The 20,543-nt window shown below is 37.1% G+C and overlaps 1 protein-coding gene across 1 annotated transcript in view; it reads right to left on the bottom strand.

Annotated features, from left to right (window-relative positions):
- Nucleotides 1-20,543, bottom strand: part of CTNNAL1 (catenin alpha like 1) — a 98,284-nt gene that overhangs the window by 8,639 nt on the left and 69,102 nt on the right. Inside the window, exons 11-15 of the mRNA XM_072604362.1 lie at nt 18,741-18,891; nt 9,862-9,899; nt 8,334-8,384; nt 8,083-8,237; nt 919-967 (exon numbers count right to left, since the gene is read on the bottom strand). Coding sequence (XP_072460463.1) covers nt 919-967; nt 8,083-8,237; nt 8,334-8,384; nt 9,862-9,899; nt 18,741-18,891 — 444 coding nt within the window. The remainder of the gene's footprint in view (nt 1-918; nt 968-8,082; nt 8,238-8,333; nt 8,385-9,861; nt 9,900-18,740; nt 18,892-20,543) is intronic.

Here is a 20,543-nt window from a genome sequence, read left to right as displayed (position 1 = left end):
GGACAGGGCATCATTTGTCACAGATGCAAGAAGCCAACTGGCAAGTGCCACATGAGTAACTAGCAGGTCACCGTCCATCATCTAGCATGAGGAATAGACAGGTGATGTTTTGTGGAGTGACAGTGCCTGTACCCCAATCCAAAACTTCATGACTATTAGATAGTTTGGTCCAGTTTAAGGGAAACAACTCCTAAATAGCTTATTAAAAAAAAAAAGTCTAAAAGGAGATTTACTTTTATTATTCTGACTTTATCATTAGCTGTCCCTTACTTCATAACAACTACGAATGTCTTTCCTAATGAGATTTGGCTGTGAAGCAATGACTATGCACTTCTTGACTGAAGGGGATTTCCAAGTTGGAAGATAATTCCAATTTTAGATTAAGGAAGGGTGCTTTGGAGTGGAGGATGGAATGGTCCATTGGTCCTAAGCAAATTAATATCTGACAATTTTGAGTTTCATAAAGTTAGAATCACTAAATATTAGGGCGAGGAGGGACCCCGTGGGAAGTTCAACTCTGGCCTTAGGGAATTGAAAAAAGAGAAGGAAAAAAGGAAGTATAGTATTAATACTTCCCCATTGTGATTAAACGTTGCCTTTAGAATCTGGCAAAGACCAAACTCTGAAATTCTTAACAGTGTGCGTAGGCGCCTGATGGGAGGATTTTTATTCATCTTTAGAAAATCTAGAAACTTCAGATATTCTTGTATTAATTGGCAAAACCTATTAAGCTTTATTCCTAGGAATTTTCATCAAATATGTTGTTCAAAAATGCTTCACAGAAGACCGCTACAATATCCTAATTCTATATTCTCCCTTAAAGTGACAAGAGAACAGAAAGTCATTGCTGAGAACATAGATGTTACATATTATTAGCATAAAATATTATGTAGTAATGTAAACTAGAACATACCATACCTCTACTTGATAAATTAAATCCTGAGTATTCTTCAACAGCCCTTCCCCCCTGAAATAAACAACATTAAATTTTATAAAAGAAAAATCACTATAAGGAGACTGGTCTATTTTATACATTATTAATGCTCTCAGTTATATGTGTGAATTGAAACCTCTAATTTATTAAAATCTTAATGAACCAAGCCAGAGAATTCTTGTGGTTAATTATTCCATTTAACTATTAACCATATAGTAAGTGTACATTTTACATGAAGTCAATCAGTGTAAACTGAATTATACCAGAGTTTTACATGTCATACCTATACCTTTCAAAAACTTCTATGCCTTCATTTTAAAAAGACTATAGTACATAGAGTACTAGGCAAGTGGCAAGATTTCTGAACTCTGAAGCGGTGAGATGTAGGTAATTAATACTTTCATGATAACTGAATTCCTGCTTGAGTACACCAAACAGATTCAGACTCAGGGCAGCTTCCCCCTTCCCTGGGGCTTGGGAGTATTGGTACTAAACGGCTAATTGTCAAAGACAGGTGAATATCACATGGCAAGGAAAGGTGGAAAGCCAACCATAAGTGAAGCCAGCCTCAAGGAAGGAAAAAAGTGAGATGTAGCCAGAGAAGTGAGAAAGTGAGAAGAGAAACGAAGCAAGAAATTAGACAGCACCTTTCAAATAATTAAACTGCTGTTCAAAAACGTTATCCAGAGAATAACCTGGAGAGCAAATTCTGTTTCTTTTAAAGCCTGGCAGCTTAAATGCAAAGGGCATCTTAGTCTAACAAGAAAAGGTAGGAAGCCTACCTTAAATAATGCTTGTTCAGTTGCCCCATTACCGAGTCGTTAGCCAATTAAACAGGTGTAAATAGACAATTTATCAGAGTAGTTAGCCATGAGAGTTGCTAAAGAATAGGGCTAAAGCTCTTGCTTCAAGCAAGTATAGAGAACACAGGTAATTTTGCAGCGTATGTGCTTAAAGATTTAGGATTTAGATGGGACTTTACTTTGGTCATCTGATACTACCACATAATTTTACATGTGAGGAAACTAAGGCCATGAAAGGTTTTGTGTTTCTTTGAGTACTAACACCTATGCATGCACAAAGTACAAATTGGTCTTTTTTCCTAGAGTTGAAGCTTGATGAATATAACTGCACCCTTCAAGTTATCAGGGAGGATCAAATCTTCCTTTAAAAAGTGAAAGAAAAGCTTTGAAATGGGAACAAAGAAAAAAGAAACCTAATTCATGTTAGGTTGTGGGAGGATAAAAAGAATATGACACATAAAGAAAAGGAAAGACCCCTGATTTAGAACTAAATATAAGACATAAAACTCTTCCCTTGGAAAAGGGAGCTAAATGCTCTTGGGAGCAAACAACTTTTTGTGCTTCAAGGAATGAACTGGTGAGAAAGGTGAGAAGAGACAAGTGATGATAGCAACCACTAACTTCCTACTAAGGGCTGCTGATGATCAACAGAGAAATTTGTTGTTTTCCCAGGAAACATGTCTGGAGTCTGTCAGAGAACCTCCTGAAATCTGTTAAATCTTTTGGCCACTACCCACTGTATGGTGGCAAATGGTATGACTAGAAGCACACTTTGATAAAAAGGCATTTCTCAGGATTTTTAAGTTCTAGGTAAAAAACCCGAAAGCCTTGAAGGTATAGGTGTTGTTCTTTAGCACTGTTAACAACTGAAGGTACAGGTTCAAAAGAGAAAGGCAGCCTTGGGAAGTGAAATGCAGACGAAAATGTTGGTGTGAAAAAGTAGGATTTCAATTTTAGACCATCATTTAAAATACAGGATGTGCTCCTGACCAGGGATGGAGTTCACCTAATAAGTGTCAGTAAAAATATATTTTCCCAATCGATTAAGGGAGATTTACATTGAAAATACAGTGGAGGGAGAAAACTGTTCATATATATGTGCCAAGTCAGATACCACAGAGAATCTTAGGTATAATATAAGAGCAATTGCAGAAGAGAGGACAGTAACTCATTATAAGCATTATCTAGAAAGAGAACTAGCAATAAAACTCATGGCTTCAGATGTCTATATATAAGCACATAGATAATGGGTAGCAATAAGGGCAAATTATGGTCCTAATCAAAGGAAGAAAATTTGACCTCAAAGGTATCACTGACCCTTGGGGGGGGAAGAGATTCGTGGCTAAAAATGTGAAGAAATTCAGGGAAAGCACAATACGGTTAAGTGGTTGAAGAGCAAGAGGAAAACATGAATCTGTAGGTACTTGCTGATAATCACTGAGGCATGGCAGGTTAAGTCCCTTTACCAGCTGGTACTTCTGATGAGAGGCTAGCACAGTCAGTGGAAGAAATACTTGGGCACTTGTGACATAATCTCACTGTCTATCTCAGCCTTAGCTAAAACAAGGAACTGAAACTTGGGAGCTGTGGGATTTTGCAGGCAAAATGAGCAGGAACATGGAGATGCAAGGAATTTTCTACCTACAGTTTCAGGCTTTTCTTATTAACCTATTGTATGAGGGTGATCCTCCAGGGCCTTCCCCGCAAAAGTTGACACTGTATGTATATTCCTATTCCTCAACTTGTCGCTGTATCTTTCTGTCCCTCACTATTAAACTTTTAGGAAATAATTTATAATTATTGTATCTGCTTCCTCATCCCTCACACCTAATCTTCTGTAAACTGTCTTCTGGCCCCTCTCCGTTCGCTGAGTCAGATCTCTTGAAGATTATACTTCCCAAATCCAAAGGCCATTTCTTAGTATTCATCCCTTTCGACCATTTAATACCGACAGTCACCTGCCAAAATCTGCTTTCTCTCTGCATCCCTACTTCTGTTGATGCCAGCATGATCTTTTGTTATAGAGAACAAAATCTCAGTCATCTTTGATTATCCTCTCCTCCTACACTCCCCATCTGATAAATTACCGAGTCTCTCTTTTCACACCTACCTGCTCCTCACCGCACTAGCACAAGTGCTCATTTACCTTGTACGGAGATGATCATCATCATCTCCTAGCGTCTTCCCCTCTTCATCCTGCACAGCTGCCAAAATAATCTTCCGAAGGCACAAATAGGACTCCTCTCTTCAAAAAAACTTTAGCAGTTGCTCCTAATCTCATTAATCTAATTAATTTTGTATTTAAGGGACTCCTCCATATTCCATTTAGAATAATCTGTTGGAATCAATCTGTACAATCAAGTTATTATCAAATCTTATCGTATCACCCATACCTCATGGGTGCTACTGCCAATACCTGGAATATAATCCTTCCAGTTCTTTGCTTTTCATCCTACAAAAGTTAGTACTATATCTTCATTACGTCTTTCCTTATCCCTCATTTGAAAGTGATCTGTCCCTTTTCAAATTTTCACGCAGTATTTTGTACTAATCTCTTCTTTGCCCTTATTCTTAACATATTTTATCTTCTAGTATCTTTCACAGTGCTATATGTAATTTTAATATTAAGGGTCAGATAATCTGGTTTTTTTTTAAATGTGTATTTTCATGCACGGGTGACCTTAGGCTGCTAGGTGACACAGTGAATAAAGCACTGGGTCCCAGAGTCAGAAAGACCTGAATTCAAATCCCACTACAACTACTTACCACCTGTGTGACCTTAAGGTCACACATACTGATAAAATATGGCAAATTATAACATGTTTGCCTCAGTTTCTTCACATGGGAATAACAATAGCACCTACTTTGCAGGGTTATTGTGAGATGAAATACTTAGTGCAGTGCTTAGCACATAGTAGTTATTATATAAATACTTACTTCCTTCCTCTCATCCCTAGCCTGTCTCTTGTGCATGGCAAGCACTTAAGAAATGTTTGTTAAACTGTACTGTGGTCCCGGGAGAGTTCAGACTTGCTGGACTGTACCTCACTGCACCCTAAATCTCTAATAGCTAAAATGTATATATTCTTTGACCTAGAGATTCCAAGTAGGTCATTAACAAAAATAAAAGCTCTACTTACACCAAAATATCTATATTTTTTGTGGTTGTAAAGAACTAGACACAAAGTAGAGGCTCATCTTTATTCTCATTTATTAGGAAGAAGGAAGGGTTCCTAGGAAGAACAGAAGAAAAAGAAGTAATCTGGGCAGGAAGCTAGAGCGGTTCTGAGGGTAGAGGAGAATCAAATTCAATATCAATATCAAAATTCAGTATCTTCTGCCAAGCAGAAGAATGGAGGGAACTGAGGAGAAAAGAAGCTCTACGTCACTGGAAATAGGAAACAAATTTGAAATTCCTCTTATGGAGAGTTATTACAGAAAATATCCAGTGTTGCTCAGAACATTAAGGAGGACACATGGGTCATGTCGGGTGAAAAGAATCCTGTCCCTGTTCCCAACAGGAGATGTCTTTATGATCACTGACAACTTTCTATTAAGGCATGCTGGTAAATGTGCATAGACTTGACACAGCAAACTGGAAGATGTCTTCCTGGCATATGTATCAAAGGTATAAAGGGGAGCCTTTATACTCATCAAACTCAATAACTGCTGTTCACTTCTGTTGATTTACATGGGAATGAATGACACTTCCAGAAAACACAGAACAAAACAAACCCCTGTAATATATCTTGAACGCCTTTGAAATCCTAGGAAAACTTGAAAGCATGTTGTGTGTTTACTTGGTCTAACATTTGAAAGTCATGCCTCTGAGAGAGAAAAAAATTATGCTCAAGGGAACAAATGGTTACAAAAACACATATTGAATAGAATTTTATCTTTCTGGACTAAATGCTGCATTGATGGTCTTCTGGGAAAGAGTGGAGCCCTACAAAGGCTAGGAATGTTTTATGGGAGTCTCACACCCTAGATAAAAGGACTCTATACTAAAATTTTGAGGATAAAAATGCCAAGATAAAATTGAAAAACTAATTAAAGGCCCACAAGTATGACACAGAAAGGAACACTGAAGTTTATGTAAGAGGAAAGAGGGTTGGGAAAAATACTATGACATTAGCTGTATCTCAAGGATACCAAACAAATTTGGAATTTTAACACAAAGAAGTAACTAAGACTTGATAGAAGAATCATTGATACTTGGGAGACTCAACTACAATATGGAATATATTATTTTGAGCAAATATGTAACTTTCTATTTCAAACTAAATATATCTAATAGGGAAGGGAAACAGCATTGAATGTTAAGAAGGTATGTGGACATTAGAATACAAATACCAAGTCCTTTAACCTTTCCAGACTCACACATTCTTCAGTCTAGTCAAACTGCCATTATTGTCCCTCTTTGCTTATGTCTAGGCTGTCCTTGGTGCCCCAAATGTACTCACTCTTCACTTCTTCCTCAAAAAATGCCAAGTCTGCTTCAATGCTCCTTTGCTTCAAATGCCACCTCCTACCTGATCCCTTTCCTGATCCTCTCAGCTACTAGTGCTCCCCCCACACCTGAAATGACCTCGTGTTTATTTTGTATACACTTATATATGTACTGGCCATCTCCCCCAATCAAATGCATGCTTCATTTTTGTATTTTGATCTCAAGAGCCTAATACATAACAGGAGCTTCTGGATAATCCAACTTGTTGATGGCTTTGTTATGAAAACTAATAAATCTGAAGAGCTAAAGTAAAGAGAGAAAGCAAAATGTTATCTTTGTGGGAATATACCTCAGACAATCCATCTGGATGAAGGACAGAGAAGATGCTTTCCTAAAAATTATGAAACTGAAACTAGCAAAAAAAGACATGATGGAAAATTTCAGCCGCTCGAAAGTAGAGCAGTAGATTTATTTACTCTGCTGATTTCATTTTTTAGAAGAGAGAGGAAGCTGTTGAGGAAGCTATTTGCTTTCTCAATTGTGACCAAAATGAAACACTGATTACATGGAAAGTGAAAAATAATAGGAGAAAACAACCATATCACTTGGAGTTTGTAACACAAAGGAAAGGAACTTAGGCCCAGTCCAACCTGCACACTTAAAGAAAGCTGTAGGATGAAAATACAGGTATGGCTCCATGGCCAAGGACTCCAGAGGAAATACTCAAGATAGCAGAATTCTTAAGGACAAAGTTCTGTTCACATAATTGTGAATAAATGTGATAAAAATAAAGGAAGCATCTAAAGAAACCAATGTAGTTGCACATTAGATTTTAAAAATATATGTGAGCTGAGAAGATATAACCAAAGACAAATGCAAAAGAGTGGGAGGAACTTGTCAGAAAGCCTTGTTACAAAAGCTAAAGACAAGTCTTTTGAAGAGGTATCCAGAATAAGAAGAAAACAATGGGCAGGGGAGTGAAGAAGTGTGGAGGGGATATGGTATGATTTTAATAGCCAATCAACAGGTATTTATTAAGCATCTGTTGTGCAGTAAGCACAGGGAATGCAACAAATGAAATCTCTACTTGAAATGAGCTTATATTCTTACGACACAAGAAATAACACTATAACTCATGCTTGTTTTCTCCAATAAGTGAAAGAATGTTTAAATTGAAAAATGGGAGAACAAACATAAAGAACTTGAACCCTAAGATGGTGGAGAGATGGTAAGAGAATACCTTTTTTTTTTAAAAGTGAATTCAAGTCTTTAGACCTAGGTTAATTACATCTTAGGGGACTATAAAGACTTGCAGATATAACCTAAGAACCACTGTGGATCATTTTTGAGAAATCATGAGGAGGTACCAGATGACTAAAGATGAATTAGTTTTTTCCTGAATGTGTAAGAAGGAAAAGAAGGATATTGCTTAAGGTCCCAAGGGAAATTCTAGAATGCATTATTAATATAATAGCACATACAAAAGTAGGTATGCAGAAGGGAAATGCAAGGTAGATATGGTAATCATTATACTGTTAGAAATATAAGACCCCAGAAGTATAAGACCTGTACTTACACATATTCACTAACTTCCACCACAACCGGATAATATTGGGATATGAATATTGGGTAATATTCACTGGATAACAATTGGCATACTGAATAACATTCACACTTCATCAGCCCTTATGTACTCCTGCTTAACAGTTGGTTGTCTTCGTAGACAAGTTTTCTCTTTCACTTAAGTACATTTTAAATGCCAAGTCTTGATATTGACTTTCATATAACAGATAATAAGTAATCATCTGCAATTTACTATTCACATTTTCTTTTTTTTCACATTTTCTTAACATGGAAGATATTGGTTGGGTTGAGGACACCAGAATGGTATTTACCTAGTAAACAAGTACATGGAATAGGCCATGCTGGACATGTTCTGCCCGTGTCGGACAATGTCATTCTCCTGGTTCTTCCATTTTTCTACTTCACAGTCTACATCTGATGTAAGTAAACGGAGCTTAAGTCCAAGTTTTGCTATCTTTGCTTGTTCCTATAAATTAAAAATTTTAACTCTTTGGTCATTATTGAGTTAAAAAAAATTTAAGGAGTATAAAATACAACACAGTTCAATAGGAAATGGTCTCACCTCAGAATCAAGTTTGGTTGGCTTAAACGGCTTCAGGTTTGCGTTATTCTTCTGTTGTAATTTTAAAAAAAAGTATAAGATAATTTTTAAAATGGAACATTTGAACATAGAGAAATAGAACAGTCAATAAAAACATAAACTAAATTCATTCTTTAAAACAATATTTGCAATAAGATTTTAATATTTGAACTAATACGATGAAATGATTGTTATTATGAAATAACTCAGACCTCTAACATTTTATATGCAATTCCTGTTTTCCTCATTTTTATGAATTTGGAATTCAGTTTATTAAATGTTTCTCCAAATCTAAGAGCTTACATTTATTTAGTAAGTTAGATTTAAGTGAGATACCCTTCCTAATCCTAAATTTTCTAAATTTTGTAGAGGATTACATTTGTATTGAGGAACTCTGATTTTCTAATAATAAATTCAAACAAAAATTAAGGTAATATGCAAATTTATAAAAGTATTCCAAAAACACCTTTCTAAGTGAATTATTTGAAATTTCAAAAATATATTTTGTAGAACAAATGATGATGAGGATTCCAGAACAGCCCACAAGAGGCCACTTAACCCATAGTATATCTGAAATACATTTTGACCTCCCTAAAAATCTTACTTTGAAGCCCTGTGGTGTGGAATTGTCCTGTCCAAAGTTCAAAAAGACTCACCACCAGACTGATGACTTCTTTTTACTATATCAGCTCTTGAAAATAATCCACTAACTATAAGGAGTCAGTAAATGCTTATGTCAGTAAAGCAAGCTCCTACACCCCTAAAATGAAAGATTTTTGAAACATTGAAGTATATAGATCTATAGAAATTAATTATTTTATAGCAAAATATTTCTAGGAGAAAATGAAATGAGAGTTCCAGCTTGGCATACCAGGAATTCACTAACTTCTCCCCAAAGGACTCCTATCTTCTAAGCAATGAGAACAAGGACTCACTTAACTCCAAGTCACTGGTGGTGGCATCTATGATCTGGGACAAGGGTTTCAGAAAGGATGAGAGCTGGGAGAGGCCTCAGGTGCTCAGGGGATGGAGAACTGTAGGTACAGACCCTCAGAAATACTTTTTGATCTCAGGTTGACTTCATGGGTACATCTTTGAGTAAGTAATATAACCGCTCCGGGTCTCAGTTTCTGTAAAACGAGGGAGCTGGGCTAGACAATCTTTAAGGTAACTTCAAGCTCTAACATTTTTATATGTCTGTGATTCTATTTTAAGGAAGGGAAGGTAAAAAGACTGTGCATCATTCTACCATTTGGCAGTGGGCAAAAAGAATGTGACCATGAGAAAGAATGGCTTGCAGCAGTGACACAGAAGGTGTGGATAATGTGCAGAGAAGTTAAGTGACTTGCCCAGGGTCGCACAGCCAATATGTGTTAGAGTGGGGGACTGAAACCAAGCCTTCCTGGCTTCAAGGCTGACTCTCTATACTGAGATAAGGCAATATATTTCAATTACCTAAGACACTATAGCAAAAGGGCTCAAATATGCAAAACCACTTTCCAACACTTACCACTGGCTTTGGAAGTGAAAGGTAGGCACGCTTCTCTCCTACAACCAATACAAGTATTAGTAAGCAAAATTATTTCATAAACATAATATTTCTCACTGTTATGCTTTTCACGATGTTAACTGTTATTACATAAACTACTAAGAAATCCTTAGGTAGTAATGCTATATGTATTCTATCAATCACATGCATATAGAAACAAAATTCTTTCATTTACAAGCCTGTACATTGAAAAGTTACATAACTTCATATTAAACTCATATTAGTCAATTATTTAAGATATTTTCTGAGGGAGGAAGTAAAATATTTCAAGTATACTCATCTAAACCTATAACCAACTTACATTTCTTAAATAAAATTTGACTGAAACAAAAACTAAAACAGATGATTCCCCTTAAAAGAGGCAAATGTGGATGGGTCATCAAAGTCCAAGTATTTTCAGTCACAATCTTATACTGAAGAAAGTTATATTGAAAGTTATTGTAATAGTTTGCCTGACTCCATATCCCCTCAATCCTAGTAGAGGAACTTAACTACCAGCTGTGAGTTCTGCCTCTCCTCAGACTTGAGGACTAATACTTTTCCAAAAAAGAGGGAACATAAAGAATTATGTATGAGGAAGGTTGAACTATGTTACTACTTTAGCATCATCCAGGCAATGTTGTTGGTATTTTGATCTTGGTAACAGAACCTGTCTCCCACTTCTCTTTACCTTTGTGTAAAGACTCTCCTAAAAACTCACAGTTTTGTTAGGTGCCTGTCCCTAGAATAAATTACCCTCTTTCCCCACCCGCCACCAGACTTTACTTAATCCTGTGGGCTTGCTTGGATTCCTACTCTTGACCTTATAAAATCTAGTTTTTCCTACCACCATCTTAGCTCTTGTGCTGACAGTGTAGCATCACTCTGAGCCTGCCAATGAAAAGTGCTCTTTTAGATAAAACAAAATAGTCACTGAGCTGCTGTTAGTCTATGTAGACACACATTGCATGGGAGATTTCCTAGTCACTCTTATTCAATAACGTTTGTCAATTTATCCTTTTTCCTCTATTATTTTCCAAAGCATTTCTCATGCCTTTGCTTCTTCTACTATATATTTCTTCCTGGAGCTCCACTGTTCATGTGATTTCAACTACCACCAACATGAAGTTAACTCCTCAAATGGCTCTCCTGCTCACCCCTCAGCATCATGTAGGAGGCAGTTTGTACAAGATACCTTTGCTAATTTGGCTATTTTTTAAAATGTATTGAATCATTTTCATCTTTACATCATGCTTTGTTTCCCTGATAAGACAGTAAGTTTATCGAGGATTATTTATTTTCTATCCTTCACAGTAACCAACATAATGAACACTTAGTACATTGCCCTGAATGCAAGGACTCAGTGGCTCTACTTCCTCATCATCGAGGCCCTTCTAAGCTCCCTGTAATCTGGTTCCTGTTACTCTACTGACACTTCTTTGTCAGTGTCAAAATTCTTGCCAAATCCAGTGGCCTTTTCTGTCTCCGTTCTCTTTGGCTACTGATTTGCCCCTCTGTTTTGAAAATTTTCCACAGCTTTCATGACACTATTCTGGTTCCCTTATTATGTCACTCCCACTGATTGTTTGGCTCTTCTTATTTCTCATAACCCTAACTGTGGATATAACCTAAGGTTCATATCTTGATCCTTTGGTTCTTTTCCATTTAACTCTCAAATTGGTAATAACTATCATCTTTGAACCATCACTTTTATCTATATTGAATCCCTAATCTATATTTTCAATTCTGACCTCCTCTCTTGTACTTCAAAATACCTTCAGCGAACTTCCTTGTATGTCCTGTCCTCAGTCTCAACAAACAAAAAACTCAAGTCACTATCTTCTTTTGTAAACTATCTGTCCTTTCCAATTTTCCTATTTTTGTCAACTGTCTCATCTTTCTTCCTGTCACCCGGGCTCAAAATCTGGAAGCTATTTTCAACCCTCCCACTAATACATCCCTTATGTCTATTATATCTTCCTCTGTGGTATCTCTTGGATTCACTCCTTGCTTTCCATTATCACTGACAGCACCCTAGTCTGGTACCTTGACATCCCACAAAATCTTAGAGTTGGAAAGGAGCTCAGAGGTAATCTAGAACAACTCATTTATGAAGCAATAATCCTACTTATAACATACTAACAACAGAAGACCTCTAATAGAGAAATTTCTACCTCGTGAGACAGCCCATTCTACTTTTGAGCAGCTCTGGTTGTTAGGAAATTTTTCCTTATATTGAACCTAAACACATTTTCCTATAGCTTCTATCCATTGATCTTAGGCAACTCCCCCCCCTCTCCACACACACACACACACACACACACACACACACACACACACACACACACACTATTACCTCTTCCACATGGCCACCCTTCACATATTTGTAAACAACTCATATTCCTCTTAAGTTTCTTTCAGGCTAAATAAATTCAGTTCCTTGAACTTAGCCAACAAGCATTTAGGAAAGACTTATTGATTTTGAGACCGCTCATAACCTTGGTTGCCCTCTTCTGGATATCTTCTACCTTGTTAGTATCCTTCTTAAAATCCCTATGTGATCTGAACAGGGCTGAGGAAGGTAGAGCTATTACCTCTCTGATACTAGACACTACATTTACTTAATGCAGCTCATTCGTTTGATGAGAAGGACTATGACTCACTTAGTTTGCAGTACGTGACAAGATCCAGGACTTTTTCACATTAACCATTGTCTAGCCATGTTTTCTCCACTATATATTTATGCAGTTAATTTTTCGAAACCCCATTTAGTACTTTACATTTATCTTAATTCAATTTCATCGTATTAGATTTGGATCATCATTCCAATCTGCTGAGATATTTGGGGATCCCAATTCCATCACCAAATAAATCATCAGTTTGTCCCAGCTTTGCAAACTTGATAGGGGTACATCTGTGTATCAGCATATTATCTGTGTGCCTGTGGTCTCAGGATGTCTGTTTAACTAATCTTGTTGCTTAACTTAAAACCTAAATTGGAACCTGATTGCTTCTACCGGGAATAGCTAGGGATACGGGGGTGTCTCCTGTTAGTTTAAGTAATACACAGATATTATTATTTTTAATCACTACACAAGGTATAAACCCTTTGTCTGACTATCTTTAACAAATCATTCAACAAAATGGATTTGGTAGTCCTTCGATAAGAAAGCTAATACAGGTGGTCTTCTTGTGAAATTACATAACATGGGACCAAACATAACTTTTTGTACATTATCAATTTAGTACAGAAGTGTCTATTGCTAAAATGACCTGATGTGGGAAATAAGATATGAGATATTCTTGTGAAAATTGTTTGTGCCATGCTCAGACATGGATAGCATCAGAGATCATTGGGCCAGTCGAGGACTGGGAATCCCTGGACCCCAACAAAGAATGAGGGATTACTAATCCCTAAATCAAAGCAGACAATGGGTCATGTTTAACAAGGCTGGAAAGATTGGAGCAGTGTAAAAAGTCAGAGTAGTAAACACGTCTAGTTCAAGCCATAGATCAAGGCAGGTGAGGGTCCAGAGTCCAAGAAGTCATTTAGCTCTAAGCAATTGTATAAGCAAGAAGAAACATGAAATGAATTATGATCACAAGAAAGAGATTAGTTCCCATTTGTTCTCTTTTTATGACTCAAGTGCAGGCAAACTTGGGTCCTCAAGTGTATAATTACCCCCAGAGGAAGACATCAGAGGTCTGAAGTATGCAGTATGAAAACACTGCAGAATTCACTGAAGTATGCCTGATATGTGTCTAGTCACAGAACACTAGGAAGTTAGAGATAGCTCTTTAATTAATTAAGATTAAGAGACTAGAATCCTTATTATTACACATCCTATTAGTGATATCCTCTGCTATGGGTTAACAACAGGAAACAGAAGGCAATACAGAGTATTTCACAGAGCGTCATAGATTTACAACTGGAAGGGAACTTAAGAGGTCATCTAGTCCAACTGAATCATTTTACAAATCAGTAAATTGAGAACTGGGGATGTTAAGTAGCTTGCTTGGAGTCACATAGCCAGTGACAGAGGCAAGATCTAAACCTAGCTCTTCTTCCTAAGTCAAGCTTCCCATCCCCCCATGCCACTCTTTTCCACATTTCATCTTTGCCTGTTGCTTTCCTTTACGTCCCAACTAAAATCCCCTCTATAGGAAGCCCTTCCCAATCCCTCTTAATTCAAATGCCTCCCCTTTCTCAAATATTTCCGTTTTTCCTGTAGATAGCTTGTTTGTACACATTTGTTTGCTTATTGTCTCCCCCAATAGAGGATGAGGTCTTTGAAAGAAGGGACTGTCCTTTGTCTCTTTTTGTATTCCCAGTGTTTCGCACAGTGCCTGGCACATAGTATGTGTCTAATAAATGTTTACTGGCTGTTTCTCATGGCAAGCATGAGGTAGGCTATTGTAGCATCTTGGGAGATGAGTGTATTGTGATTATTTGTGGTTTTTGTCATATTGAATCTTTTTATCTCCTGTAAAATGACCCTGCATATGAGTTTTTTGTGCATTTAACTTTTCTTTCTTATGGGCAGTCAAGCCATAATGCAAACTCCTTAGTCTGACATTATTTGGAAGTAAATAGCTGGCCTTGGAGTCAGGCGACCTGGTCATAAGTCTTGCCTCTGACACATACTAGTTGTGTGACCATAAGAAAATCACTTAAACTCTCAAAGATGATAAGTTACAGAAGAATTGCCATTCTGCATTGGTGGAGGAAGTTTCTTTTGTGGGACTTCCATCCATTAATTAAAACACAGGTCTGGACAAAGAAACAAACCAAACCAAACCATGTACAACAACCAAAAAACCCCTCCACCTTCTTGAATCTGTCCTCCTTCCCACGCCCAATACACTATGACCATGGGATGTCTCTAATCCTGTGTCTCTTATGTCTCTACTCTACTACTTTGCTAGTTTTCCATTTCTTACAAAACACAGAATGAACTCCTTATCCAGGTATTCTAAGGTCCATTACGATTCATGTCCGTTCTACCCCTCCAATCTCATTTCACACTAGTCTCTTTTGTGTTTTCTATGCTAAAAACTATCATCGTCCCTCCTTCTTGACCTGCCCCTTCCCATCTCTGTGCTTTTAGTTAAGCTCTTTTCCATTATAGAACAGATTCATTAAAAAAAAAAAATCTATTAAGTGCCTACGCAATACAGAGATTAAAAAAAGAAATAGTCCTTGACTTAAAGAGACTTGGGGTGAAGGGGTAAGGTGGAGGGATATGATGGTTATTCTGATAAGTACAAGGTAGAAAGTGAAAGGGACAATTAAATCTGAAGAATGAGCAATGGGAAGATGTGAGGAATTCAGTTAGACAGGCACGGGTGCTGTGGAGATTGGGTAAAGCCACATGGAAGAATTGGTACTTGAATTGATCCCTGAAGGAAAAAAGGGATTCTGAAAGGCTGAAATTAGGAGGAAGAGCATTCCAGGCACGGGCGATAGATAGTCTGTGTGAACATACAGAGGCAGGAGGTAATATGCTGATCTGGAGGAATAGCTAGAAGTAGTTTGGTCAGAATGCAGAATGTGTAAAGGGAGATGATATGAAATATGTATGGAAAAAGGTTAGGACGAGATTCCTGAGGGACTTAAGTGACAGGCTAAGCAGTTTGTATTTCTTGTTTTTTTCTCCTCCTTTCCACTAAGCACCTACCTGAGTTGAGGCCCTCATCATCTCTTGCTTGGACTATTGCAATGCTAATTGGTCTCCTTATTTCAAGTCCTTCCCCACTCTACCCATTCTCCACATGATTGCTGAAGTGATATTCTTAATGCCTAGTTCTGACCACATCACTCCCTTGTTTAATAAATTGCAGTGGCTTCCTTTTTTCTCTAGGATCAAACTCCTCATTTTGGCATGTAAAGCCCTTTACAACCTAGCTTCATTCTAACTTCCTAGTCTTATTATCTATTATTCTACTTAATGCACCTTTTGGTCCAGACAAATCAGTCTTTTTGCTGTCCTCCATACAAATTTCCCCTTTGCAAAGGATGTCCCCCCAAGCTTGAGATGCTCCACCTTAGAAGCCTCTTTTCTTCAAAGCTCACGTCAAGTACCATCATCTCTGAGTTTTTTTCTGATCTCCCCAGGTCCTAATGCTTCTCCCACAAAAAATGAACTAGAATTTATTTTGCATACATTTCTATGTGTACGTGTCTCCAAAGAGAGTCTAAGGCTCCTTAAGGGAGTTTATGTCTTTGTATCCTGTAAATTCTTGTTGACTAATGGAATTTTGTTCTAGAGACAAAGGAAATTACTAAAGGTTTTTGGACAGGATGATACCTTACGAAAAATACTTTGTCAGTTGTGAAGGCTGGAACAGGGAAGGAAGACAGAAGAAGTAGAGACACCAATTAGGAGACTATTACAATCAAAAGTCCAGAGAGATGGTGATAATCTGAATATACAGAAGGGTCTATTTTGTAGAAAATGTCATGGAGGTAGAATTGACAGGATTTGTCAATAGATAGTATATGGGCATGTGAGGGAAGAAAGAGGCGCAGATAACAGGTTTTGAGACTGGGTAGCTATAAGGATGGTGGTACCCTTAACTGAAATAGTCAAGTAAAATGACAGGTTTAGGGAAAAAGATGATGAGTTCAGTTTTGTACATGCTGAGTTTGAATTGCTGGCAAGAAGTCCAGATGGAGATTTCAATCAGACAGCTGAAGATGCAGGTCTGGGGTTCAGAAGACAGATTAGGACTGGATATGTAGATTTGTATCCTTCCGCACACTGTCTATTAAAATTGCTTTCTTCCTTCAAGACCCAACTCTAATTTAAGCTCCAAATTCTCCTGAGATGGTCTGGCTAAGCTGGATCTCACACCAATTTCTTTACAGGCTTATTTACTCCTCAACTGTTTTCCATGGTTTTTTTGAAGTCACTTTGAAACAATCATCTTTTCCATGAAGTTCTCCATTATTCTCCTCAACTGAAAACTATCTTCCCCTCTTCTGAACTACACAGAATTCTTTACCTCTCCAATGCATTCATCACGTTTTATCTTACATTATATATCTGTATATGTCTTGTATTTCCTATTGGATTATAGACTCCTTCATTTTTGCATCTCCTCCCAGAACCCTGCATGTATATAGTGCAAAGATGAAGACTGATCCTGTATCATCTTCTTATTGATCCTATTTACAATTAATTGGTTTTGTCTTCTAACAGCTAAAGTCATAGTTCTTTGTCTCTGAACTTAGTTTGGAAATCAACTGTCCTGTAACAGGTTAAGTTCAAAAATTCAGCTCTCCTGCTAACCACTGAAATATTTTTGCCTCAAGGAATTTAACGGGGGGATAAGAATGAACACAAGGAAGTCGAGTCTAATATCTTTACACCACAGAACTATCCTTCAAGGATGTCTTCACTTGTTATCTAGGACCTGAACTCTCAGGAGGGAAGGATGGTTTTGGTTTGCTTTTTTTTTTTTTTGCTAGTCCCCATTACCAAACTTCCAACCAATCATGTTGCCCTCATTCCTATGATGTCATCTACCCTGTTCTGGTCTTTGCTCTGTACTCTCCAAAACCTAAAGAAGAAGAATTTTCCTGTGGCTCGGGGTCTTTGGCATAAATGGAGGCAATCCATTGACCTATTTATTGATAGGCAGCATGCCCCTATTAATAAATGTTACCTTACTCAGAGAATTGTCTCCATTTACCCTTCTGTTAAATTTCAATCATGACAACAGTAGATGTGTCCTAAATGTTTGTTGAACTGAATGTTTCATAAATGATATGGCTTTAAAAAAAAAAAGGTTGTTGGGCTTAAATTCTGGAAGACCCATCTTCCTGAGTTTGAATCTGGCCTCAGATACTTCTTAGTTGTGTGACTCTGGGCAAATCGCTTAACTGTCTGCCTCAATTCCTCATCTGTAAAATGAGCTGGAGAAGGAATTGGCAAACACTATAAGGTCATGAAGAGTCAGATACAAATGAATAACAACAACACTGCATTTATGCTGTGATCATTCAAATACACCTAATTGTTGTGTATGGTGAATAAACATTAATTCAATCAGATTCTGGTTCTAAATGGCATTTTATAATAATATGCTCTTGATGAATGATATAATTAAGCTATACTAAACAGATTTTTCCCTAAGAAATAACATCACTAAAACTACAATGAGATCTTTTTGATAGTAAGTATAAGAGACACATAGTAATGAAAAACTTTCAGGTGAAATTAAAACGAAGAATCAAAATAATTTCTTACTTTATATCTTATGGTGCCAGTCTATATGTCGTAAAAATACCAATAAACTTACCAACCACAGGAAATATTCCAAGGTTGTGTAGTCATCAGGTAAAGAGATTCCATCCAAGAGGAAGGACAGCAGTTCAAAAATCAAATAGCTACATTCATTACATTATGAAGTGTCTACAATCCAAGTTAATAGTACTAAATAAAGTATGGGATTGGTTCCAAGAATAAAAGATAGTTGTAAGAGAAAATTGGTAAGGTTGAATCTTAATGATAAAAGTGAAATATTAAATTCAACAAGTCCTACAACACTAGTCAAGTAATAAAATTTCTACTTAATTATGCTTATGAAGATTTCAACTGCTTAACTACTAGGATAAATAATGACCGAGGTGAACAAAAATTACAGTTAACAACATCATTTGTCATCATTCATAATATATTTGATTTAGTAAAGATAAAAAATAATTCTAATCTGTAATTTCTGAAAATTTACATATTTAGGTTAATAGCTAACTTGAGTGAAAAAAGATAATTCATTTTATATCTAATGAAGCTTGAAACAAAAACTATAAACTTAACAGTTCAAAATTTAAACATGTGACCAGCATTCCAACTTACCTCGTTTTCCTTCAAATACATCATTTATTTCTCTTAGTAATGTTGACATATCACTGATCTGAGACTCCCAAGCTTCACAAAACACATCTAGATTTTCTTTCGCAATCTTGCTGGATGGATGTAATGTCAGAGTTTCAGCAGCTGAAATTATCTGAAGAATACATACTATATGTAAATGAATTTCAGAAAGTTTCCTCTCACTTTCTCATCTTCAGTCTCTCCTTAAATACCTACTAACATGATTAGTTCCCCCTCAAACTCACAAAATCTTTACTTGATTGTGCCATCCCCTCAAATTCTAATCCTATTTTTTTCCTTTTCACTGCCAAAACTCTTGATTCCGTCCTTTAAACACTGCCTCAAACTTCCTCACTCCATCACTCTATGGAAACCTCTCTCTCAAACATTGCCAATGGCCTCTCACTCACTCTATCCAATAGCCTTCCTTCAGTCCTCATTCTTCTCCTCCATTCCAGCTCCTGACATTGCTAACCAGTCCCAACTCCAGAAAACTACTTCTCTCTTTGTTTCGAGGACACATTTCTTTTGGTTCTCCTACTAGTATACTTGCTCTTTCTTTGCTGGCTCATACTCTGTCTTTCACTCTTAGATATTTCTCCAGGTCCTATTCTGGGCCCTTTTTCCTTGCTGATCTCATTAACTTCCATGACTTCAGTTCTATCTCCACAATATATCATCCTTTCTTATTACCTTTATTATAAAATACAAATTCTCCAGCCTTGTACTGAAAGTCTTCAACAATCTGGCTCTAATCTACATTTTCTGCCTTATTTCACAGCACTCCCCTTCATGCACTCCATGTTCTCGCCAAATTAGACTTCTTTGAATTTAAAATTCTACCTCCCATCTCCGTGTCTTTGCATAGGCTGCTCCCTACCCATGTTGGGAATGTACTTCTTCCTCACCTCTACCTTTCAGAATCCTTATCCTCCTTCAAATGTCAACTCAGTTCATGTGGCACCTTCTCTTTGAAACTTTCTCTGAGTCCCCTCAGTTGTGAGTGCTCTCTCCCTTCTCGAACCATCTTGTATTGACTTACCTGTGTATGTGGTATGTCTTTTTTAGTATAATATACTTTGAAAGGGCAGGAGCTTTTTTTCGTATCTGTCTTAATATTCCTAGCACCTTGCACAGTACATCGCAAACAGACTGAATAAATGTTTGTGGAACTGAGTTGAAAATTTTCATAGTACTCAAATGTTAGAGTAACCTACAGCTTAAACTGACTGGAACGTCTGATAGGTAAGCATGAATAAGAAGTAGCCCATGTCCAAACAATACTTCCCTGGAAATGCCATCAACTTTGAAATATTGCTATTGAAAACAATAATGGTTTTTTAAAAAAAAGATTAATGTCTGGATGGGCTGTTTAAAAAGTGGAAAACATCTTTGCCGGAGAGTGAACCTGGGGTCTTTGGGTATGTGTCAAAAAGAGATGACACCTCAGGGAGAATGAAGTATACCCTTCCATTGTATCCCAACTCTACACATAGCCTGTAAGAAATGGTTTTACAGAAGAGATGAAGGCAACTTATGCTAATATGTTGTAATATATGATTTTAAAAAAGCCTTCCTTGGGTAATGGCCAGGGTAGACAAGACAGGGAATTTATATTACCATGAATCTAAGACGAGATGGTTAAATACTGGGCTAAATTATCTTCTTCGCCTATGTTGAAACTTCTTCGCCTGTGTTGGCTGAAACACCTACCTTCCCTACTCTGGCGTACAATAAACATCTAGAGCTAAACTTCAGTTGCTTATCTTCAAGGTGGAATCTAGT

Source organism: Notamacropus eugenii, chromosome 1, assembly GCF_028372415.1.
Source record: "Notamacropus eugenii isolate mMacEug1 chromosome 1, mMacEug1.pri_v2, whole genome shotgun sequence".
Taxonomy (NCBI): Eukaryota; Metazoa; Chordata; class Mammalia; order Diprotodontia; family Macropodidae; genus Notamacropus; species Notamacropus eugenii.
This window is presented reverse-complemented; position numbering and strand designations above follow the sequence as displayed.